This window comes from Solenopsis invicta, chromosome 16 (assembly GCF_016802725.1).
Source record: "Solenopsis invicta isolate M01_SB chromosome 16, UNIL_Sinv_3.0, whole genome shotgun sequence".
In the NCBI taxonomy this organism is placed as follows: domain Eukaryota; kingdom Metazoa; phylum Arthropoda; class Insecta; order Hymenoptera; family Formicidae; genus Solenopsis; species Solenopsis invicta.
Window position 1 is genome coordinate 5,621,671 of NC_052679.1, and position 19,851 is coordinate 5,641,521.

The 19,851-nt window shown below is 39.2% G+C and overlaps 5 protein-coding genes and 2 long non-coding RNA genes across 8 annotated transcripts; 3 read left to right on the forward strand and 4 right to left on the reverse strand.

Moving 5' to 3' along the window:
• Positions 1–187: 187 nt before the first annotated feature.
• On the forward strand, positions 188–1,514 carry LOC120359690. The gene is made up of 2 exons (XR_005576460.1): positions 188–1,157; positions 1,248–1,514. It is a non-coding gene; the product is annotated as an uncharacterized LOC120359690 (long non-coding RNA).
• A 508-nt stretch (positions 1,515–2,022) lies between these two features.
• LOC105203881 (amino acid transporter AVT1C) lies at positions 2,023–6,338 on the reverse strand. Its single transcript, XM_011172807.3, has 9 exons — positions 5,772–6,338; positions 5,172–5,292; positions 4,916–5,028; positions 4,598–4,730; positions 4,210–4,344; positions 3,820–3,929; positions 3,502–3,708; positions 3,090–3,414; positions 2,023–2,929 (listed from the first exon to the last, which is right to left on the reverse strand). The coding sequence occupies exons 1-9, from the start codon at positions 6,016–6,018 to the stop codon at positions 2,551–2,553; spliced, it is 1,770 nt and encodes a 589-aa protein (XP_011171109.1). The 5' UTR covers positions 6,019–6,338; the 3' UTR covers positions 2,023–2,550.
• LOC113003467 lies at positions 2,480–4,239 on the forward strand. Its single transcript, XR_003268498.2, has 3 exons — positions 2,480–2,622; positions 2,698–3,427; positions 3,530–4,239. It is a non-coding gene; the product is annotated as an uncharacterized LOC113003467 (long non-coding RNA).
• Positions 6,339–6,559: 221 nt separating the features above from the next.
• LOC105203889 (DNA-directed RNA polymerase II subunit RPB1) lies at positions 6,560–15,934 on the reverse strand. Its single transcript, XM_026132944.2, has 7 exons — positions 15,857–15,934; positions 14,702–14,971; positions 10,533–14,060; positions 10,018–10,406; positions 9,791–9,909; positions 9,263–9,454; positions 6,560–9,152 (listed from the first exon to the last, which is right to left on the reverse strand). Exons 1-7 carry the CDS (start codon positions 15,932–15,934, stop codon positions 8,011–8,013), a joined length of 5,718 nt encoding a protein of 1,905 aa, XP_025988729.1. The 3' UTR covers positions 6,560–8,010.
• A 516-nt stretch (positions 15,935–16,450) lies between these two features.
• LOC105203898 (ER lumen protein-retaining receptor) lies at positions 16,451–17,949 on the forward strand. Its single transcript, XM_011172822.3, has 3 exons — positions 16,451–16,752; positions 16,874–17,063; positions 17,158–17,949. The coding sequence occupies exons 1-3, from the start codon at positions 16,662–16,664 to the stop codon at positions 17,513–17,515; spliced, it is 639 nt and encodes a 212-aa protein (XP_011171124.1). The 5' UTR covers positions 16,451–16,661; the 3' UTR covers positions 17,516–17,949.
• Positions 17,891–19,173, reverse strand: LOC105203916 (DNA polymerase subunit gamma-2, mitochondrial). Its single transcript, XM_011172844.3, has 2 exons — positions 18,538–19,173; positions 17,891–18,456 (listed from the first exon to the last, which is right to left on the reverse strand). The coding sequence occupies exons 1-2, from the start codon at positions 19,084–19,086 to the stop codon at positions 18,022–18,024; spliced, it is 984 nt and encodes a 327-aa protein (XP_011171146.2). The 5' UTR covers positions 19,087–19,173; the 3' UTR covers positions 17,891–18,021.
• Positions 19,006–19,766, reverse strand: LOC105203905 (glutamyl-tRNA(Gln) amidotransferase subunit C, mitochondrial). 2 transcript variants are annotated; one of them, XM_011172837.3, is made up of 2 exons: positions 19,578–19,766; positions 19,006–19,496 (listed from the first exon to the last, which is right to left on the reverse strand). In XM_011172837.3, the coding sequence occupies exons 1-2, from the start codon at positions 19,623–19,625 to the stop codon at positions 19,083–19,085; spliced, it is 462 nt and encodes a 153-aa protein (XP_011171139.2). In that variant the 5' UTR covers positions 19,626–19,766; the 3' UTR covers positions 19,006–19,082. The 2 variants fall into 2 exon arrangements, with proteins under 2 accessions (XP_011171139.2, XP_011171132.2); XM_011172830.3 differs by having other exon boundaries at positions 19,006–19,766.
• Between the last annotated feature and the right edge of the window lie 85 nt (positions 19,767–19,851).

The window sequence follows — 19,851 nt, forward strand, 5'->3', positions numbered from 1 at the left end:
AATCTTTTTAAATGAAAGAAATGTGTGTGTGTGTGTGTGTGTGTGTGTGCGTGCGTGCGTGCGTGCGTGCGTGCGTGCGTGTGTGTGTGTGTATATATGATCTAAAATATATGTATATATGATATATCAATATATATTTAAATATATAATGTATGTATATATATTTTTATATTTTAGATATAAAAAATAGAATATTGCATATAATATTTTCGCAAAGAACTGTAATAATTTATTAAATTTTACGATGTTTGCACAACGTTATTAATAATAAGATTATAAATGTCGCAAATAAAATAAGAAATAATTGAAAAGTACATGAAACGTGGTACATTCAACAAGTGTGAGAACAAAGAGTATTTCAAAGTCTGTCATGTTTGAGGTTTGCAATATGTTTGGTCTACTAAAATACGAAAATGCGATTGGCCAAAGTCCACGTGTCACAAAGTATGCTCTACACGTGCATCGTATAGACTAGAGCTACTAGCCTTGCTGAACACGTGCTTTAAAGTTTTATTTAAAACTTAAACTGCCAAGAAAGCGAATTCGTACATTGTATTTTTTTTACCTGTTAATTTTGTATTATATACTTATAAATTATTAGTTTAACTGACTTACACATTGTTCATACTTGTTGATATTGTCATTAACCAGCGATTTTTAATATAGTTCGTTAGCGCATTTTAAATTTCCACAAAAAGCAAAGAAAAGAATAAATTGAAATAAAAAAGAGAAGACGTGATTATGGAAGTAAATAAATTAGCACAATTTTCATAGATTCATAGATTTCATAGTCATCAGACAAGTTTGATAAAGTTTCGAGGGACTATCCTTTTGTGATAATCATGTTGTCTATTAACGAAAAAATAAAACACAAGTTGAAGCTTTACATCATGCGAGAATGCCAACGAAAGAGGCAGCGAGGCATATCATTTCATCTGACTTTGTGATTATGTTACTGCCTTTTATCATGTTTTACTTCAAAACAGGAAATAAAAAAAACGGCAATTTGCAGTAAACTATGAGTTAGAGAGAGAAATCTATTGTATGCAAAAAACGATTTGTGAATTGCAAAACAAAAAACGTTTGTTAATTAAAATGTTCAAGGAAATATTATACGAGGAAGTGGAGGCTATGAGACGACGCTATATGCAAACGAGGTTTGTGTGTCAATTAAAATGTCGTTGGAAAAGAATATTCAATCGCAAGATTGCAATCAAGATTTTTAACTTTTTAATATTCGTTTGAAGTATTCGACGACGGAAAAAGACTGTGTGGAAGAAAAGAACCATCACATATGCCAATGTATACATGCGTGAGTACAGAAAATGCCCTTTTCTTGATAAAAACATTTCTTAAAATTTTTCATATAATTTTTTAATATTTTTTTGTAAATTTAAAAATTTTACAGAATTTCTATATAATTTTATATCTTCTCAGTTTTTTTATACGAATTGGAACACTAGAGAAATGTTCAAGAAGTTTTTTCTAGAATTCTTCCTGTGACTTCTAAGATATCCTAAAAGATTTCTAAGATTTCTTTCATTCTAGAATTTCTGATGAAATCTTATAAAAATCTGGAAAAGTGCAAAATATTAAAAAAAAAAAAAAAAAAATAAGACAGAAAATCTTAAAATATTTCAGAGAATATATACATGTATATATATGAACATTTCTAAGAAAAGAGATAGATTTTCTCAGTATTTCTGAAAATTCCAATTAATATAAAAATTCTGAGAACAAATTTCATCAGGGTCATATTTTAATTTTATACTTTAGATATTCTATTTGAATCTTGCGTTTTTAATATAATTAAAGATACTTTGATTTTCTTGGAAATTTTGGAAAGCAATCATTAAAAACAGCTTATTGTCATCATCGACTGTTAGACTTAATTAAATGCGTTATTAACTAAGATTGTAATATAACTATAACATACTAAGATTATAAATTTTAGAAAATGAAAGTAATAGCAATCGTATCAATATTGAAACTTTCAAAGATTGATATTTTATGATCTAATGCTAACGTGTGTTTTTGTTTTTATTTTTCAAAGAAAGGATATGAAGAGGAAAGAACTTCCCAGTTATTTTTTCAAACAGCTAAACTGCTGATCGACATGTTCATTTCTGCCACTTTTCATTGCGTCGGTGTCATTAATGTGTGGATTGTACATGCGTTTCATGGACATATCTGTGATTTTATAACGATTAGACCAAATAAGAAGATTAGACGATGTACATGTATTATCGTTCCAGCAGACAGGCTCTTTACAAACCGATTTCAAAGACAAATGAATATGGAACTATAGTACTAAAAGGAAATATGCTTTGAGATTAGTTAGATCTATCCGCAAATAGATATATTTGAATAGAAACGATTGTAATTTTTAGATTAAAATGAAATACGTGAGAGTAAATTGCGCCGTGTCGCTTGACGTTCCTACACTCACAAGATATCCAATCCTGAGATATTTCAAAAATTATCACCCTCTTCGCTTGACAAATTAGACGAAAATGCAAATACTACAATTGGTAGAGATTAAACTATGGTTTAACTCATAGTGGCATTAATAATGCACGGCGGTGTAAAACTCACGTAACGTATGGTATTCAAGATATTAACGTATGTCGAAGATAATGTGATTACTATACCAATTGTTACTACGAAGCAGCCGAAGTAATTAATCGTCCTTTCCAGATTCCATAACTCCCTTCTCTCTGCAACTGTTCCCGCAGCCTCTTCTTGCGGATCACTCGTATGTTTCCTGATTCGACCTCTGGATGGCTCCGCAGCGTCAATGAGTAACGACTGATCTTCCTGACGAGTTCTAATCATTGGAATTTGAGTGACTTCTTCCTCGCGTTTGCCTTCATGAGAATCGCTCGAATTCGTCTCGTCGTCCAAGTCGTCGAAGTAAAGATACGTGTAGCTGTTAAAAATCAGTATTGGAAGTGTGATTGAATGGATTCAAGACGCTTTAGAAAAATGAATTTTTCAAAGTACATATAATTAATGAAAAAAAACGATAGATTTAGATATAAACAATTTATATAAGGACGTATTTAGAGTTAAGCACAATTGTTTTATACCTGCGAGGATTATTCGTGGCACTTTGGTAACCATAGTAAATTGAACGAGAATGAGCTGCGGGGTCCAACAAGTGTTGTTCTTCTCCGTTGAATTTTGTGCGAGAACTTGAATAAATTTGTTTCTCAGTGGTCGCTACATGATTCAACTGTTTCTTCAAAGCTAGTGCTCGAGTGTATATTAGAGGTGGCAAAATAAAGACCAATGACCCAGTTAATGATCCACCAATTAGAGCCATGACGATGTCGAATCGCGATATCGATTCACCCACTACCACACTGAGGAAAACCACCGCCGATCTCATAGCGCAACGTTTCCATCCGAAAGCTGTGATTCAACAGTAAGATAAATTAATGTTGATTTTAATCGTAAATAATTATTAGTAAAACTTAATTGTAAATAAATAATCTTTACTTTTCTGCACGTTCCATTGGTCCTCCAGATGTTGAAAGAGTGCTGAGTAGCCGATCACGCTGGAGAAGCAGAGCTGAAGAGCGGCTAGCAGAATGGCGATATTCGCAACCGATCCGGATGGTACAGCTTCAAGGATATTAGCAGTCGTATTGCCACCGTACTTCCATACGACTAGGCAAGCGGTAACGGTGAATAATGATCCGCTTGCTAAAATGAAACAAATTAAATTGACAGTTAAAATAAATTTAGTTAAGAAATTGAATCAAATTTAATTAAGGAGTAAAATACAAAACATAATTTATTTTCGCTGTTTCTTACTCATGAATGAGAAGAAGATGGCTTTATCGATATCTCGAGGACGATGCATATCAACCTGTATCGTCATTAAAGTAGGATGCACGTCGAATTGAAACGCCAGCATACCGTATCTGATAATTCATTCTATATTTAGTTACTTAGTTAATTGATATTTATGATATTGATAATTAATGAATCTGATTATGAATTTGATTTGTCAAATTTATACTTAAATAATATAAATAATACTTAAAAAATGCTTAAAAAGTAATTATTAATTAATTTGATTTGATAAATTTACAACACGCAATTTTCACATATCTAATAAATATCACATGACTTTACGTGACTATAACTATGCTTGTGAAAAAACGCTCATGCGTATTTGTGTGACATAGGATTTGTTCATACCCAGAAATAAATTTATCCCACATTGGTGAAGTGGCAATTGGCACGACATTGGACGTTCGTTCATCGGTTATAATACACCACCACGTTAATATTGCTGTTAAAATGACCATTACACTAGAACACGTTGCGACCCATCTATAATAATTTGATAAATAATATTTAACTTCAAAATATACGAATTAAGATCACTGCACCAGTCAATAAACAACTAAAAATAACTTAATATTTTCAAGTAAAAAAATGATATCTTAATCAAATCTGAAAAATTAGAGCTAAGAAATATCTATTAATTTTTAATTTATTATGATGAAGTCTTAGTGTTTCAATATTTTTCTTATTTATATTGACTTGCAGCGATTTTACAATAATGAAAAACAGTTTATCTTACTTCATGTCTCGTGGGCTGCCCAGCCACATTAATGGACACAGTAAAAAGCCGACTATTAGCAGCCAGTAACAAAAAGAAAGATCAAAACGCTGTTCTGATATCTTAAGCCCGAACAGGTGCAAGTTCTGCGAAGCTGAAAAATCATTTACGTTTAACAAAACTGTAACATACCGATATACCTCGTAATATCTGTTAGAAGAGTTTGTTACCAGAAAATGCCGTAGGAAGAGAATATCTTTGTATCTTTATTCAACGTATAAGCATATCGTATAAGCGTAATGTATATCAAATACGAAGAACAAGAAGCTTTTTACTTACCAACCAACAAATTCGGAACGCCACAACCAAACACTGTTAGATTCATAATTAGAGTGATGATAGATTTTGCACGTTGTCCCATCGTTAATTCTGTCACAGCGGCGAGAGGATAGCTGCAATTTTAATTATATTTAGTCTAGTAGAATTTACATTCTTAAACGTTCTAATTGAAAAACAATAAAGAAATTTGTATAGGTATATATGCATAGATAAATTTTAAAATATCTTAATTCTGGTTTGATAATAATAATAATACCGATTTTTTCGTGAAATCTGTGGATCCAGAGCAGTCGCGACGATCCATGATCTCCCCAGTAGAATGGCCGTATAAATTTGCAAACCGAAGACAACGAGCACCAAAGGAATTCCGTACAATCCTAATGACGAGTACATATATATTTTTTTTCCATTCTTTCTGCATTAACATATATTTGAAAAATGTTTTTCAATTCCAAGGATTATATTGTGATCTATTACGCAAGTAAAATAAAATGTAGTGGAAAATATTAACAAATGGACAATTTGTGCTGGCGCTTTTATTGATAGACTAACACAGGAATGAATAATTATTAGGAAATACTATTAATTAAAATTAACTTATTGCTATATGTAATGCTATATATGTCATTACAAATATACAAACGTTACAAACAGTTGTCGACTATACAAACAGTAATCGATCAAGCCTCTTTTCGATACACATTTTTCTCCTCTTTCAATTTTGGTTTGACAAATATTTTTAATCCGTAAATAGGAAAGATCACAGAGACTTCTCAGGGTGTTCGAATTTTTTTGTAAAATTCTACATATAACCACCTACCGGAACTTCTGATAAAATTTTACAAAGAGATCTCACCGCACTGGACAATCGACCGTGGTAGCGCGATTATTGGGAATACGCCAAAAATATCAACGATACACAGCGTGGCGAAGAGCAATGACAGCCCCGAATTCCCGTTTTTCCACGACGTTGCACCTTCGGGATTCATGTTGCTCACAGTGATACCGCGGCACTGGGACACGATGTTCATCGTGGTAACAATCTGGACCGGTTTTCGCTGTGGTGCGCACCGTACCTCAGCACCGAGGTAATTCGATATCATATCGAACACGAGTGCCTTAGACCGGACGAGAGAGCAGTGAGGAAGACCTACAATGTATTTAGCAAGCTGTCGCAAACTAAATGATGGAGCGGTACTCGAGATGTTATGCTTTACTTCGAGTAATATCTATAATGGGTTCTTGACTTTATTTTATGATTTAATGATGCAGAATACAAATCTTATCATGTTTTTTAATATTTTATACAGTATAAACTTAGATAAAAAATAGTTGAAATTTGACAATGACCACATTACTGAAGTTATAAGAAGATACTTAAATGGGGATTGTACTATTAGAGATTAATGCAACAATTAATGTGAATGATATAACTGCAGATAATCATATTTTATGTAACCAATAGATTTCAATATTTCTCAAAGATTGGTATGGAAAGAAATAAGTTCTTTTTATAAAAAAAAAAAAAAAAAATTTTTCTTCCAAGATAGAAATTTCTTAAAATATACCAAATGACAAAATCTCTAAAATTATTTTTCTCATAGAAACAAAATTGTTAAGATAATATTAATGAGAAGCGAGTAAAATTTTACATAATTAGATACTATATTTTTCCTATTTTATACATTCTCACATAAGGTTTTGAAAGATTTCGCATTGATACATTTATGTTAGTTTAACATTTTGTTTGCTATATAAAAAGATTAGTGATTTTAATTTTTTTAATTTTCAAGAATTTAAAATACAAAAATTGCAGGTACTTGCTACATAAATACATATTAAAATTGTACATATTAATTTCTTCCTCTAAGTTTATGCTGTACAAAATATTTAAAAAATGATTTTAATACTTATCTATCTCCATAAAATCTCTCCATTTAATATGATATTCAGCTAATTTAATATCTAAGTTAATTTTTCTTGTCGGTTTAATCAATATATTTCAATAGTTGTAATAAATATTTGAAGAATTTTTCCCTATTTCTCTTTTTATATAAATCATTTGAGCTATTCATAAACCCTGTATGCTATTATTTTCGCATATTATTATACGTAGAGTCTTTTAAGATATTGTCATTGATTTTTTCTTTATATATCTTTGACTTTATTTGTGAAAAATATTATAGTTGTATCACTATAAGAATCTAACTAAAATTGTACCAATGTAAGAATCTAACTAAAATTGTACCAATGTAAGATTGTTGCATATGAGAAACAAAAACGTTAATAAAATGCAGTTATAAAATATTAATGTAACTGAAACAATACAGCAATATATTCAATAAAGTTTTCGCGTTCCTCTAATAGAATCACAGATCTCAAGACATTTATTCAACAAATATCAACAAGTTGTAGTCTTGAACACACAGCTTGCTAAAAGATGAATTGTGTCTCTAAAAGAATAATAGTAATAAGTATAGTTGTAATAAAGATGCATATACAAATAATCTTCCTGACAATTTTTATACATTGCTTGCATTAATAGTCCCCTGAATTTTTTTACGTATTTCTTGCATCAATATGGTTTTCATTTAGATCTCATTAGTTTCATCGATTGATGGTTTACAAAATTCCCTGGTCCCTAACATACTCATGCACAGTTTGTCTATAACATACAAATCAATACACAGCAAACTCGCATTTTCCAGACATGTACTTCATCTTGTTAACATATTTGTCACAACCTTCCTGGTACGAGTGGCGAAAGCGCATCGCAATCTACGCGCTATGTGATATCGACTGTAATTAACAGCCAAAAAATTATCGACTATATATTTCTAGTCGATAGATAATAATTCTGTTTATTTTTTTTTGTTTTTTCCATTTTCTCTTAACCGTTCTCGAATTTCTGACATGATTACGTCACACCCAACTTACTAAAGTACCAAAAAGGTTATATAAGAAGCATCTTAACATGTTAAGTTTATTTGCAACTATTTGCAACTATGTGCAACAATAATTATACAATCGGACTTACAATTAACTTGCTAAAATAAGTACCTAAATATAATTAATGAAAAAATACGTGAAAAAAATTATTCATCGGTTTCGTAAGCAGGCGACGCCGGCGAATATGTGGGACTCGTGGGAGAATATCCTGGTACAGGCGGTGAATACGTCGGACTCGTTGGAGAGTAACTAGGGCTTGTAGGCGTATAAGTGGGACTTGTGGGCGAATATTTGGTGCTTGACGGCGAGTACTGTGGACTTGTGGGCGAATACGTTGGACTGGTAGGAGAATAGTTCGGGCTGCTGGGTGAATACCGAGTGCTGCCAGTTGTGGTATGTTGCGGCGAGCTCGGCGAGTACGACGGGCTTGTAGGCGAATATGTCGGGCTGGTCGGTGAGTACGTGGGACTCGCAGGCGTATATTGCGGTGATGTACCGGCAAATGACGGAGAGGTAGGAGAATAACTCGGGCTTGTCGGTGAATATTTGGGACTGCTAGGGGAATAGCTTGGACTCGCCGGCGAATATTGCGGCGAGCTCGGTGAATAACTGGGTGAAGTAGGCGAATACGAGGGCGAAGCAGGTGTGTAGTTAGGCGAGCTTGGTGAATAGCTCGGCGAAGTTGGTGAATAACTTGGGCTTGTAGGTGAGTAACTTGGACTTGTTGGCGAGTAACTTGGACTTGTAGGGGAGTAACTCGGCGAAGTTGGCGAGTAACTCGGGCTCGTTGGTGAATAACTCGGCGAAGTTGGTGAATAGCTCGGCGATGTCGGCGAATAGCTTGGGCTGGTTGGTGAGTAGCTCGGCGATGTAGGCGAATAGCTTGGGCTGGTTGGTGAATAACTTGGCGAAGTAGGCGAATAGCTTGGGCTGGTTGGTGAATAACTTGGAGAAGTGGGCGAGTAACTCGGACTCGTCGGTGAATAACTCGGAGAAGTGGGCGAATAATTCGGGCTGGTTGGCGAATACGTTGGACTTGTAGGCGAATAATTTGGACTCGAGGGCGTCATGCTGGGTGATGTGGGCAGATATGCCGGTGACGTTGGAGAGTAACTGGGCGATGCTGCACCAGCCGGTGACATTGGGAATGGACTCATACTTGGGCCTGGACTACCAGGACTTCCGGGTTGTGGTGAATAAGCCGAGTATGCTGGTGATAAGCCCGATGCATCTGATGCGCCCGATGGTGAGAAGCACGCACCACCTGGTGTCATACCGCTGCTCAATGCTGCAAAACAAAAAAGAATAACATTTGTTAATAACATTTGATGGACATTTTGTAGAAATTAGAAAAAATTTTAATACATATATATTGTTTCGAAATTATACGAGACTTACCTGGCGACATACTTGATGCACCATAGCCAGGTGTAGCTCCCATCCAAGGAGTCATTTGAGGACTCATGCTGGACATGCTAGTTACGCTGCCGAAGAACATTCCCGCTGTTCCCATCATGCCCGCGCCAACCGCCATAGGAATCTCGATTCCAGATTTGCACTTTTCCGCGTCCAGTAACAGATCAAAGCATCCTAAACACACATAAAGCCATTGATCGTACCACTATTATCTGTGACAAATAACAGTCATCTTAAATTTTTGCTATTATAAATTTAATCTAGAGATGTAATATTTTCTTTACGAGATAGAGTTGCGAACAGAAATTAGACTGCAAGTTGCTTAACATTGTTTTTTTGCATAGTGAGAAGCAAAAATGAGCTTATATTTCAATATAGCTAATATAAAAGTATAGCAACTTCAGCCTATCAGATGAACTCACAAGCCGGTAACGCATAGTTTCTACATCGAAAAAGGAGCTTGTTTATGCTTCTCATTGTACTAAAAGAACTGTAGGCATCGTGCATTACCTGTTCCAATTCGTGGAAGTTGTCCCATTATAATATTTTCAGATACTCCTCTCATTGGATCTACTTCTGCATGAGATGCGGCATCCAGTAACACATCAACCGTTTCTTCGAAGGAACATCTAAAAAAAATTCAGTTACTTATTAACTTTCAATCGATTATGTTCTATCATTGCGGATTATATGTATACATTTTTCAAAGATGATAAATACGAGACTCGTTCACTGACCTCATCAAAGCACCGGTGTCTTGTCTATTGATTCCGTGACGTGTTATAGCCATGAGATGACCCTTCGCTGTCATGACATCGCAAAGTAAAGCGAGATGTCGATAATTCACGTAAAGACCGTAGAACTGCAATACCGCGTTCATTTCCTTCTCCACCGACTTTCGCACGGCTTCGATGCCGAGCACTTGGAATATCTCGCAAATATCATTGCTGAACGTTCGCACGGGATCCACGTCTCTCTCGCTCAATACCTTCATCAAGCTCGTACCGTCGGTTTCCAAAAGCCATTCCGCGATGGCTTTAAATTCGCCGGTTTCTGTGATAACAATGCGCTTCTTGGAATCAGTTTGTGGCAAATGCATGTAAACCTTTCCGATAGCTTCAATACCCTGAAATATTCAATAGAATGTAAAAACAATTTTCTTCATAATTATATCAAGCTAATTAAGCTAATTAAGCGACTAATCGTAGAAAGACTAATGTAATTAGAACATTTATTTCTCATTGCAATATACCTGCAGAGTCATGTCACTAAGCATGTTAGCTTCGATACACCGAAGGAACATATCGTCTTCCATCTTGTCTACAGTCTCCTCATCAGTGTCTTGGAACTTGTTATCGTCGCTGTTCATTATTCTAATACGTAGTACCAACTTCTCAGCATTGTCGTCATTGAATATACAATTAAGATCGTCGCCGAAGCCGGCGTTGATCTTTTCCGCGATCTGTTCCATCGTCAGCTTCTTGTCGGTCATCCGTTTCCTGTCCAGTTCGATTCGCAACAACCACGGTGATATTTTCGTGGGGTCAAAGTCAGGCATCTCATAGTAAACGTTGACGAACTCCTGATCCTCCGCGATCACTGTGTTTTGCGGATCCGGATCGTAATATATCGCCGTGTTCGCCGTCACCTTTTTCAACGTCGTGTGCTCCAGTCGACAAAGCACGTTCTTCGCCTTCTCAGCGTCACGTGCGGCTGCGCCCGTCAGGAACACCGTGAGAGACGGCGCTTTCGGTTTCTTACTGATGTTAATGATTTCCTTTAATCTGGGCACACCGAGTGTCACGTTCTTTGATGACACACCAGCAAAGTGGAAAGTGTTCAGGGTCATCTGAGTGGCAGGCTCACCGAGAGACTGAGCCGCCAACGCACCGACCATCTCACCTGGGGATACTTGAGCCTGCTGGAATCTCGTTTCGATTTCTCCAATCAGCCATTCAAAGGCTTCGCTAGACAGCCTGAACTCTTCAGAAACGCACTTGGTGCATAAGGTCGACCTCACTAAACACTGAAATAGCAATGTCGCATTCTCGTTCGCCTGTTTGCTCAGTCTGTCGTCTCCGGCGACAATGATACACTTCTCCAGAAGGTTCTTTACACCTTGAATCACCCTCATGGGACTGAGATCGGTCGGCGCTCGCTTATTGATGTGGAATATCTTCTGCACGTTCCAAATCATTCTCTGCAGATTACAGGGCAGCACAACCTTGGATTCGCCGCTCGGGAATATCTCCCGGAGTACAGTGCGATCCCTGTTCAACTGTTCCCATTCTCTTTCCAATTCGGATATCACCTCTCCGGAACCCATCATCTCCCGGACAATGTCCTCGTTGAATATACGCCGCAGATATCGCTCGTTGGTCGGATCAAACTTGAACTTCTTCTCGAAAGCCTTGTTGCTCACCTTGATCGTTGGCAGATTCTGGAACTCAACGGTCTCGCCGCAGAGACCGTCCTCTCCATAACGCAGCTGAATCAGCTGACCGACGGAATTACGCACGGTGCCGTCATAGTGTACCATTACAGATTCCATAGCCTTTATCAAACGACGCTGAATGTAACCGGTTTCGGCCGTCTTTACGGCGGTATCGATAAGACCTTCACGCCCACCCATTGCGTGGAAATAGAATTCGGACGGCGTGAGACCAGCGAGATATGAATTTTCGACAAAACCGCGGGACTCTGGTCCGTAGTCATCCTTAATGAAATGCGGCAGCGTTCTTTTGCGAAAGCCGAAGGGTATGCGCTTACCCTCAACGTTCTGCTGGCCTACACAAGCGATGACCTGAGAGATGTTGATATTAGAGCCTTTCGAGCCCGACACCACCATAGCCTTCAAATTATTGTATTCTGTTAAAGACTTCTTGGCTGAGCCTCCGGTCTTGTCTCTGGCATCGTTCAATATCCTGTTCACCTGATTCTCGAAAGTCTGACGAAGTGTGTTGCCAGGCGTAGGTTCGAGTTCCATGTTATGTGCCTTCTGGATCACCTCTATCACGTCCTCTTTGGCTTTCTTGATTGCCTTCTGGATTTCTAAATATGTTTGGGGATCGGCAATAGTGTCGCCAATACCAATCGAATGTCCCTCCAGTAATAGCCAATTATTAATGACGGTCTGAATATTGCCATAGAAGCGTCCGCATACCTCGTGGCCCAGTTCGAGCATACAAATATGAAGCAAAGAACCGGCGGAAGTACCCAAAGTCTTTTTGCAGAGAATACCCATTACAAGTTCTCCATGTTCCACCATTACCTTGGTGTCACCCGGTGAGATCCATTTGTACGGACCGTCGTCCTCCTCATCGGGATGCGTACTGTGCGTCCGTATCATATTCACGTTACCTGGTATGATGAGAGAGAATAGCTGCTTGCCGGTCCATAGCGGTTTTGGCTTCAGAATACATGGCTGTGGCATCTTGCCATCCCAACTGGGTAGGAACATTAGTAGATTCATCATTTGCTCTTTTTCGATAAATACGTCGCGCTTAGTCATCTTCCTAACTGCTGTTAGAGTGTCTTGTACAATTCCCATGACTGGCTTGTTCGCCTGTGGAGTGATAATCTGTCGCGGTGTTACATGAATGTTCTCGACTTCCGCGCGGGTCTCCATCGATTGTGGCACATGTAGATTCATTTCGTCGCCATCGAAATCAGCATTATAAGGTGACGTGCAGCTTAGATTCATACGGAATGTACTCCAAGGAAGCACCTTGACGCGATGGCCCATCATACTCATCTTGTGAAGGGTGGGCTGACGATTGAAGATGACGAGATCGCCGTCGCGAATATGTCGTTCCACTCGGTAGCCGCATTGCAGATGCAGATCCGAAGACTTGGGATGGAAACGCAGATCAATCCTCTCGCCGTTGTCGCGAACTATGTACTTTGCGCCGGGATACTGCGAATTGCCACGCCTGACCAGAACCTGCATCTTGTCGATGTTGAAGGGTGTTACGATCTCAGGAAACGTCAAATTTTGCGCAATACTGCGTGGTACGCCTACTTGATCGATACGTAGATTGGGATCCGGCGTGATAACGGTACGCGCGGAGAAGTCCACGCGTTTACCCATCAGATTTCCACGAATCCTGCCTTCTTTTCCCTTCAGCCGAGCCTTGATCGCCTTGAGCGGTTTGCCAGATTTTTGCATTGCCCGGGGCATGCCGGGCATGTCGTTGTCGACGAGCGTCGCTACGTGGAACTGCAGCATCTTTATATTCTCAGAAATCACATGCGCCGCCGCGCCAGACTGTTCGTTTCGTAGTAACTCGTTATTTGATTTTATAATGTCTGCCAGTTTGTGCGTCAGGTCGTCCTGATTCTTGGCGGAACCATACATGATGACCGCAGGTCTGACGGACAACGGTGGCACCGGCAGCACAGTGACTATCATCCAATCTGGTCGAGCAAATTTCGGATCCATACCCAAGATAAAAGACTCCTCGTCCTTAATGTGCTTCAAGATTTCAAAAGCCCTCTCGGCCGAGAGAATCGTTTTCTTCTCTTGCGAATCCTCGTTCACATGTTTCCACTCCGCAGTGACGTCCAAACCGGATCGTCTGAGATTAGGTTGATATCTACCGCAACCACCATGGCCTGGTTTTCTGTCTTGCGGCTGGTTCTCCGTATTCTCCTTATTAATATCCATTTCATCTCCGCCTTCGCAAATATTTTTGCTTTTACATAAATCATAAACAAATGCGAGTCGCTTTCGTGGTTGGCCCTTTGTCTTCATAACAATTTCTTTAATCTTTGGGTTATGCTAAAAGTAACAAAAGAGAGAAAACAGTATTAGTATTCTGACAACTTTTTTACCTTTCTTTAATGTCATTTTAAAGAGAATATGTAGAATAAATTATCTTTGATCTGTTTGATGATATTAAAAATTTCAGATTATAATATGTAAATTATCTTATAATTTATATATTATTTTATCATTTTTAAATCATATCTTAAAAATCTCTATAGTCAGATAAAAGTAATTTAAAAAAAAGAATATAAATAAAAAATCGATTTAATAAAATCAAAATGCAAAAATATATCAGATTGTATCATTTTATATATTATTTTAAAATCATTTTTAACCCCTTGACCTACGATTTAAATTCCGACAGCGCATGTCACAATCAATAGTAAGATCGGTCATACATGCAAATGTGGACAAAAATAACATGTAAGCGAAACAAAGAGACATCGGCGACAATTAACCATGAGCCTGACCCATTGTTTACATTTGGCCCAATTTCCTTACCATAAATCTCACACAACATTGTAGACAAAGGGGCTAAATTGTATTATTTTAAAAGTTCTATATTTAAGAAAAATTTTTAGATTTTCAGAAAAATATAAAAATTTTATCTATGAAGATAACATTTTAACATATTTTGAATAATAATTACTTACTGGGTTAACAAGCAGTTTGGAGCAGTAGAAACAGACGCATCTTAATATTTTTATAGTTTTCGTAATGAATCCTACATGAAAGACTGGTTTTGCTAGATCTATATGACCAAAGTGACCAGGGCATTCTGTCATATTGCCAGCACAAGTCTGACACCTGGAATTCCTGTCGATGACACCTTGTCTTGGATCCATGAGGCCACCCAGTTTAGGGCGGCCACCTTCCATAGTTTCAGGAAACCGTATGCCGCCATCAGTGACTGACATACGACGCTGCACAGTACAAGAATAAAAAATCTTATATATATTCTACAAAAAAATTTAATTTAATTTTGATATGTGCACAAGAAATCTTAAAGTTTTAATAATATATCAACATTTTGATATTACATATTTTATAGACAAAAAATTAATTATTTCCTTCATGCATGTTTATTATTTTCTATATATAAATCATCTCACATATACATATGTTGAAAATAGTGTATATACAGAATATTAGAATGATGAATATAGGAACCTCAATGATAGATACAAATATTCCAAAAATTTTCATGGACACAGCTTTCTTATCATTGAATGAATACATGTAAGAATTAAATACACATAAAATGTAATTAAAATTCACTAATTAAATATTAAAATTTCCCAATTACACCCGCACATTTCCATCCTCGATATTTTTAACTTCATAATTTTCAAGAATACTCTTCGACAACTTAACAAAAGTATTGTCACAAGTATTGGAGCTAATACTACATTATAACATTACGCACGATTTTATTCTAAAGCTGTATTCCAAAATATCCTCTACGAAGAAAATTTAACTCGATATGATATAGTATACGTTACGTGTACTATATATTTGAGTAAATTTTCGTCAGAAGAAACGTTTTGGAATCCTAACCTAGGACTCCTTGAATCAGATATCACGAGCAGCAACGAGATCGTCATGAATATCGTCATATTTATAAGAAGCGTTTCAGCAGAGACGCCGTGAAAGTTAATCATGATTTTCGTTTAATCTCGTAAGATCGTCAACATGATGGGCGCACCAATTGCATGACATTGCACCATTGCAATTACGGAACAGAAATATCGCTTCCCCGTAGGAATTCTGTTACGCGAGCATCGCCAATTGTCGCACAGCTCACTTACTATCTCGTCTGGCGAAATAATGCCAAACTGGACGCGTTTCACCGTCCGCAGAGGTGCTTTCGAATCGGACGTCGCCATTTTGTTTCGTTTCACAAGCGCTCGTTCAGATCTCCTCCATCCATCTTCAACCTCTGCGCGTTTTGCGCGGCTTTGCGTCGTTGAAGATGGGCGGAATAGTTGGCTTCTCTCTCTCTTTATCGCTCCCCCCCTTCCATTAAAAATACGTTGACCCCCTCCATTCTTATTTAATCATAAAGCAAATCTATGTAGATGCGCCACGCGCTAGCGTAAAGGGGATTGGTCAGTAGTTCGGAACGAGTAGATGATTGGTCAGCAACTCAAGTGACAGACGAATCATAACGCGAGAGGGTGAGTTTGGATGCGTTCCGTTTCTCGCATCTAGTGCATAGACAGCAGGGATGCGTTCAAAATGAACGTCCGGGTGCGTTCGTTTAGATATCGTTTTGTCCTTGTTATTTACCGAATGTTAAACAAGGATAGAATGATGTCTTGGTGCACCTAGGCATTCTGAACGCAGCCCCGTTTATACGACGTGCGAAAAAAAGATATAAACTGTACGACGCGCCACAGTCGCCCTCTAGAGATGTCTCTCACTCTACCGATGGATATCGGGCGATATCAACCCGGGACTTCAATTCGATTTCGGGGGGGTCGGCCATCTGCTGTAGCCACAGCCAGAGCCACGTCATATTTGTGTGCCGCTGCCGAGCGAGCTGCGCGAGCTGGCTCTCTATTTTTCCTGCGGGTTTTTTTTACGTAAAATCACATCCCCGCGACCGCAGACATGAATATATTCCGACTACTGGGCGATTTGTCGCACCTTTTAGCCATTATCGTACTACTCCTCAAGATATGGAAGACACGGAGCTGCGCCGGTGAGTGAGCCGCCTTTGATCGTTTAGCTCAGGAACGCGCGTGTTCACAATGTATTAAACTGAACGCCGGTGACGTTCCGCCCGACTGACGATGGGTTATCAACGTTTGTACTGTTCGCAGGTATCAGCGGCAAGTCGCAGATCCTCTTCGCGATTGTTTACACCTCCCGTTACCTAGACCTGTTCACCACATACATCTCGGCGTACAACACGTTCATGAAGATCGTATTCATTGCCACGTCCCTCGCTACGGTCTTTTTGATGTACGTCAAGTTCAAAGCAACATACGATCATAATCACGATACGTTCAGGTGAGGTCCAATTCCAAGATCGCTGTCAAAACGCTGTTCCTCGAGATGCTTCCATCACACGGACACGCGATGACAGACAGGCTTTCTGTTGCAGGATCGAGTTTCTGATCTTACCCGCGTTTGTTCTGGCATTGTTAATCAATCATGAGTTTTCCTTCGTCGAGGTCCTGTGGACATTCAGCATTTACCTAGAATCAGTGGCAATACTACCGCAGTTGTTCCTGGTCTCAAAAACAGGTGAGGCGGAAAGCATCACCAGTCACTACCTGTTTGCATTAGGATCGTATAGAGGCCTGTATCTGTTCAACTGGGTCTACCGCTACTATGCCGAGGATCACTACGACTTGATCGCTATAGTCGCCGGATTGGTGCAGACAGTTCTCTATTGTGACTTTTTCTACCTCTATATTACCAAAGTACTCAAAGGCAAGAAGCTACAACTACCTGCTTAGCTTCGGTTGAGAGTATCCTCTTGTATCTGAGAGAACATTTAACTGCCTTCGCGGCATCGCCAATTCGGGATAAATTCAAGTAATCCTGGAAGGCTCGTGAAACGTGCACGGTAGTGTATGTTTTCCACTAAGTACGTCTCTGGCAGCAGTGTATCCTCCCTTTCCAAACACTTCCTTCCTTCTCTCGTGCGATGCCATGTGCTGCGACCTCCCTTCCAGGACGAGAAAGTTGCTCTAAGTTTTGCCTTTATTTTTTTTCGTCTATTTGCATTTCAAGAATTGTACATTATTACAAGATCAGGACAGTTTAAATTTGGCAATTAAACTTGAATTTGGAAGCAAAATAGGGGTAAAAAAGAGAGGACATAGAACTTTCATTTATATTTACAGTTTATATTGTAACTATCAATAAATATAGTTAATAATTAAATATAGTTATGTATTATAGAAATATACCTTGTGAACATTGATCATGAAAAAAAGCCAAGTGTGCCATTACAGCGGATTTAAGAAGAGCGCAAACTAATATACTTTACCAGGTCGGTAATGTGTACCGCCTCGCTAAGAGTCGTCGAGCGATTTTTTACATGTACAATGCCATTCTTAAGACTAGTCTTATCCACCGACACGACGTATGGTATCAGGCACATTTCTATGATTTGTTCTGTATTCGTTAGTATAGTAGGGATTCCTCTTGTCCTAAGCATATTGCTTAAATATAGCACAAAACGATTTAAGTCTTCGACATCCGAATCAGTCTCGCTCTCCTGTTTTCCAATGCAAAACGTGATTTTGTATGGGGATAACTTGGGATGAATATCCGCTCTAGTTGACTTGTCTGACATGTGGCTGTCGCAGAGTAATGCCAGGCAGCCCCAGTCCAGGGAAGCGACATGTTCAACCATATGCACGTCCGTAGCATTATCTTTATTATTTTCGGCCTGTAAATAAATACTCCATTTAAATAATTTTCTCTTTCTCTCTATCTCATAACATTACTTAAAAAAAAAAAAGCAATATACCTGAGGATACAACTTGCGCACGCTAGGATAATGAGTTATCGTCTCGACGATGATATTGCCAAAGGGAAACCGCGCCTCTATCTCCGTCACGTCGAGACCCCTCGTTTTCTTCGCCTCGGCGAGCACGAATCTCGAGGGGTGCTGGGCGAGTTTGCGCCACCACACCTTGCGCTCTCTCTGCTTCTTGTGCAGCAGACTCTTCGCGTCCGACGCATCGACGAACACGTTGATCTTGGCAGTTCTGTGGGACGGTATCTTGCCGGTTGTCGACAGCAGGGCTTCATTCCATGGACTCTTGGACGTTGCGAGAGTGGCGAGCGCGAACGGCAACACGTCATCCATCGAGTTGCTTCGTAGCAGCTGTAGCGTGTCTGCGATCGTGTCGCACAGGAAGACGTTGTAATGCGGCATCGTGACGCAGTGCGCAAACCAATGCTCCTCGAGGTTCTTCAGCAGCAGCTTACCAGGGGGCCCGTACGCGAACATCCGCTCTGACAGATTGAGGAAGTGCGGACCGATGGCCTTCAACACAGCCTCCAGATTCATCATTTCGGCTCGCTCTCCTTTTCCTTTTCCTTGTTCGTCGCTAAGGGCGCGACGAAATATTCCTCCTCCAGCACGTAGGCGTTCCTCAGTATCTCGCGCCGATCGACGTTGTGTCGCACCACGTCGTCCCTAAGGTGAATGCAATCGTTCTCCAGGGTGCTGTACATCGGACGCACCGTCTCGTCGATCCGGGCCGTCTGTAGCCGCTCGGCGAACGCCACCGCCTCCTCCAGCACCCGTTTACTCTGCTCGTACTCGAAGCCGACTAGTGCCAACCTCTCAATCCTCTTGATCGTTGCCTCGTCGATGGCAGGTTTCTTGCTATGCTGACCGCCCGACCGACTGTCGCAGTTAACGTCGTTAACCCTCACCTCGTTATTGCTCTCTGGTTTCTGATGATGTTGTTGCTGCTGCTGTTTTGCGAACACCGTTGAGGAACAGAACGTTTTGAAAGACGTAATAAAGACGTTACTTCGATAAGGGAAGATAATAACCTCGCCGAAGAATTTGTATGCTGGCCGGATTCGTCGCAGCAAGGCCATAATCAATGACAATCTGCCGGCTCCGATTTATCCCTTCCTCAAGATCCTAGAGCCTCAGATTTGACAAGTGTCCGAGGATCTCCTCCTTTTGCTCTCTTTTAAATTCTCTCTTTTTCTCTCTTTCTCTCTACATTCATAACCTCTTGCCTTTCTCCTTTCCGTAAAGGTGCACGTGCACTTCCACTTTTGATCTATTCTTCGCACAACTTCTCTCTTCTCCTCCGCA

What these genes read in the sequence shown, in the direction of transcription:
- LOC105203881 (XM_011172807.3), bottom strand. Translation starts at nt 6,018, where the DNA reads ATGATATCGAATTACCTCGGTGCTGAGGTACGGTGCGCACCACAGCGA. An exon ending in TGGGATAAATTTATTTCTGG is followed by an intron (nt 3,930 to 4,209) that starts GTATGAACAAAT and finishes ATGAATTATCAG; the next exon opens with ATACGGTATGCTGGCGTTTC. An exon ending in CCAATGGAACGTGCAGAAAA is followed by an intron (nt 3,415 to 3,501) that starts GTAAAGATTATT and finishes GTTGAATCACAG; the next exon opens with CTTTCGGATGGAAACGTTGC.
- LOC105203889 (XM_026132944.2), bottom strand. Translation starts at nt 15,934, where the DNA reads ATGGCGACGTCCGATTCGAAAGCACCTCTGCGGACGGTGAAACGCGTC. An exon ending in CCAAACTGCTTGTTAACCCA is followed by an intron (nt 14,061 to 14,701) that starts GTAAGTAATTAT and finishes TGTTACTTTTAG; the next exon opens with CATAACCCAAAGATTAAAGA. An exon ending in TGCATCAAGTATGTCGCCAG is followed by an intron (nt 9,153 to 9,262) that starts GTAAGTCTCGTA and finishes TTTGTTTTGCAG; the next exon opens with CATTGAGCAGCGGTATGACA.
- LOC105203898 (XM_011172822.3), top strand. Translation starts at nt 16,662, where the DNA reads ATGAATATATTCCGACTACTGGGCGATTTGTCGCACCTTTTAGCCATT. An exon ending in GAAGACACGGAGCTGCGCCG is followed by an intron (nt 16,753 to 16,873) that starts GTGAGTGAGCCG and finishes TACTGTTCGCAG; the next exon opens with GTATCAGCGGCAAGTCGCAG. An exon ending in CATAATCACGATACGTTCAG is followed by an intron (nt 17,064 to 17,157) that starts GTGAGGTCCAAT and finishes TTTCTGTTGCAG; the next exon opens with GATCGAGTTTCTGATCTTAC.
- LOC105203916 (XM_011172844.3), bottom strand. Translation starts at nt 19,086, where the DNA reads ATGATGAATCTGGAGGCTGTGTTGAAGGCCATCGGTCCGCACTTCCTC. An exon ending in TGCGCAAGTTGTATCCTCAG is followed by an intron (nt 18,457 to 18,537) that starts GTATATTGCTTT and finishes ATTTATTTACAG; the next exon opens with GCCGAAAATAATAAAGATAA.
- LOC105203905 (XM_011172830.3), bottom strand. Translation starts at nt 19,625, where the DNA reads ATGGCCTTGCTGCGACGAATCCGGCCAGCATACAAATTCTTCGGCGAG.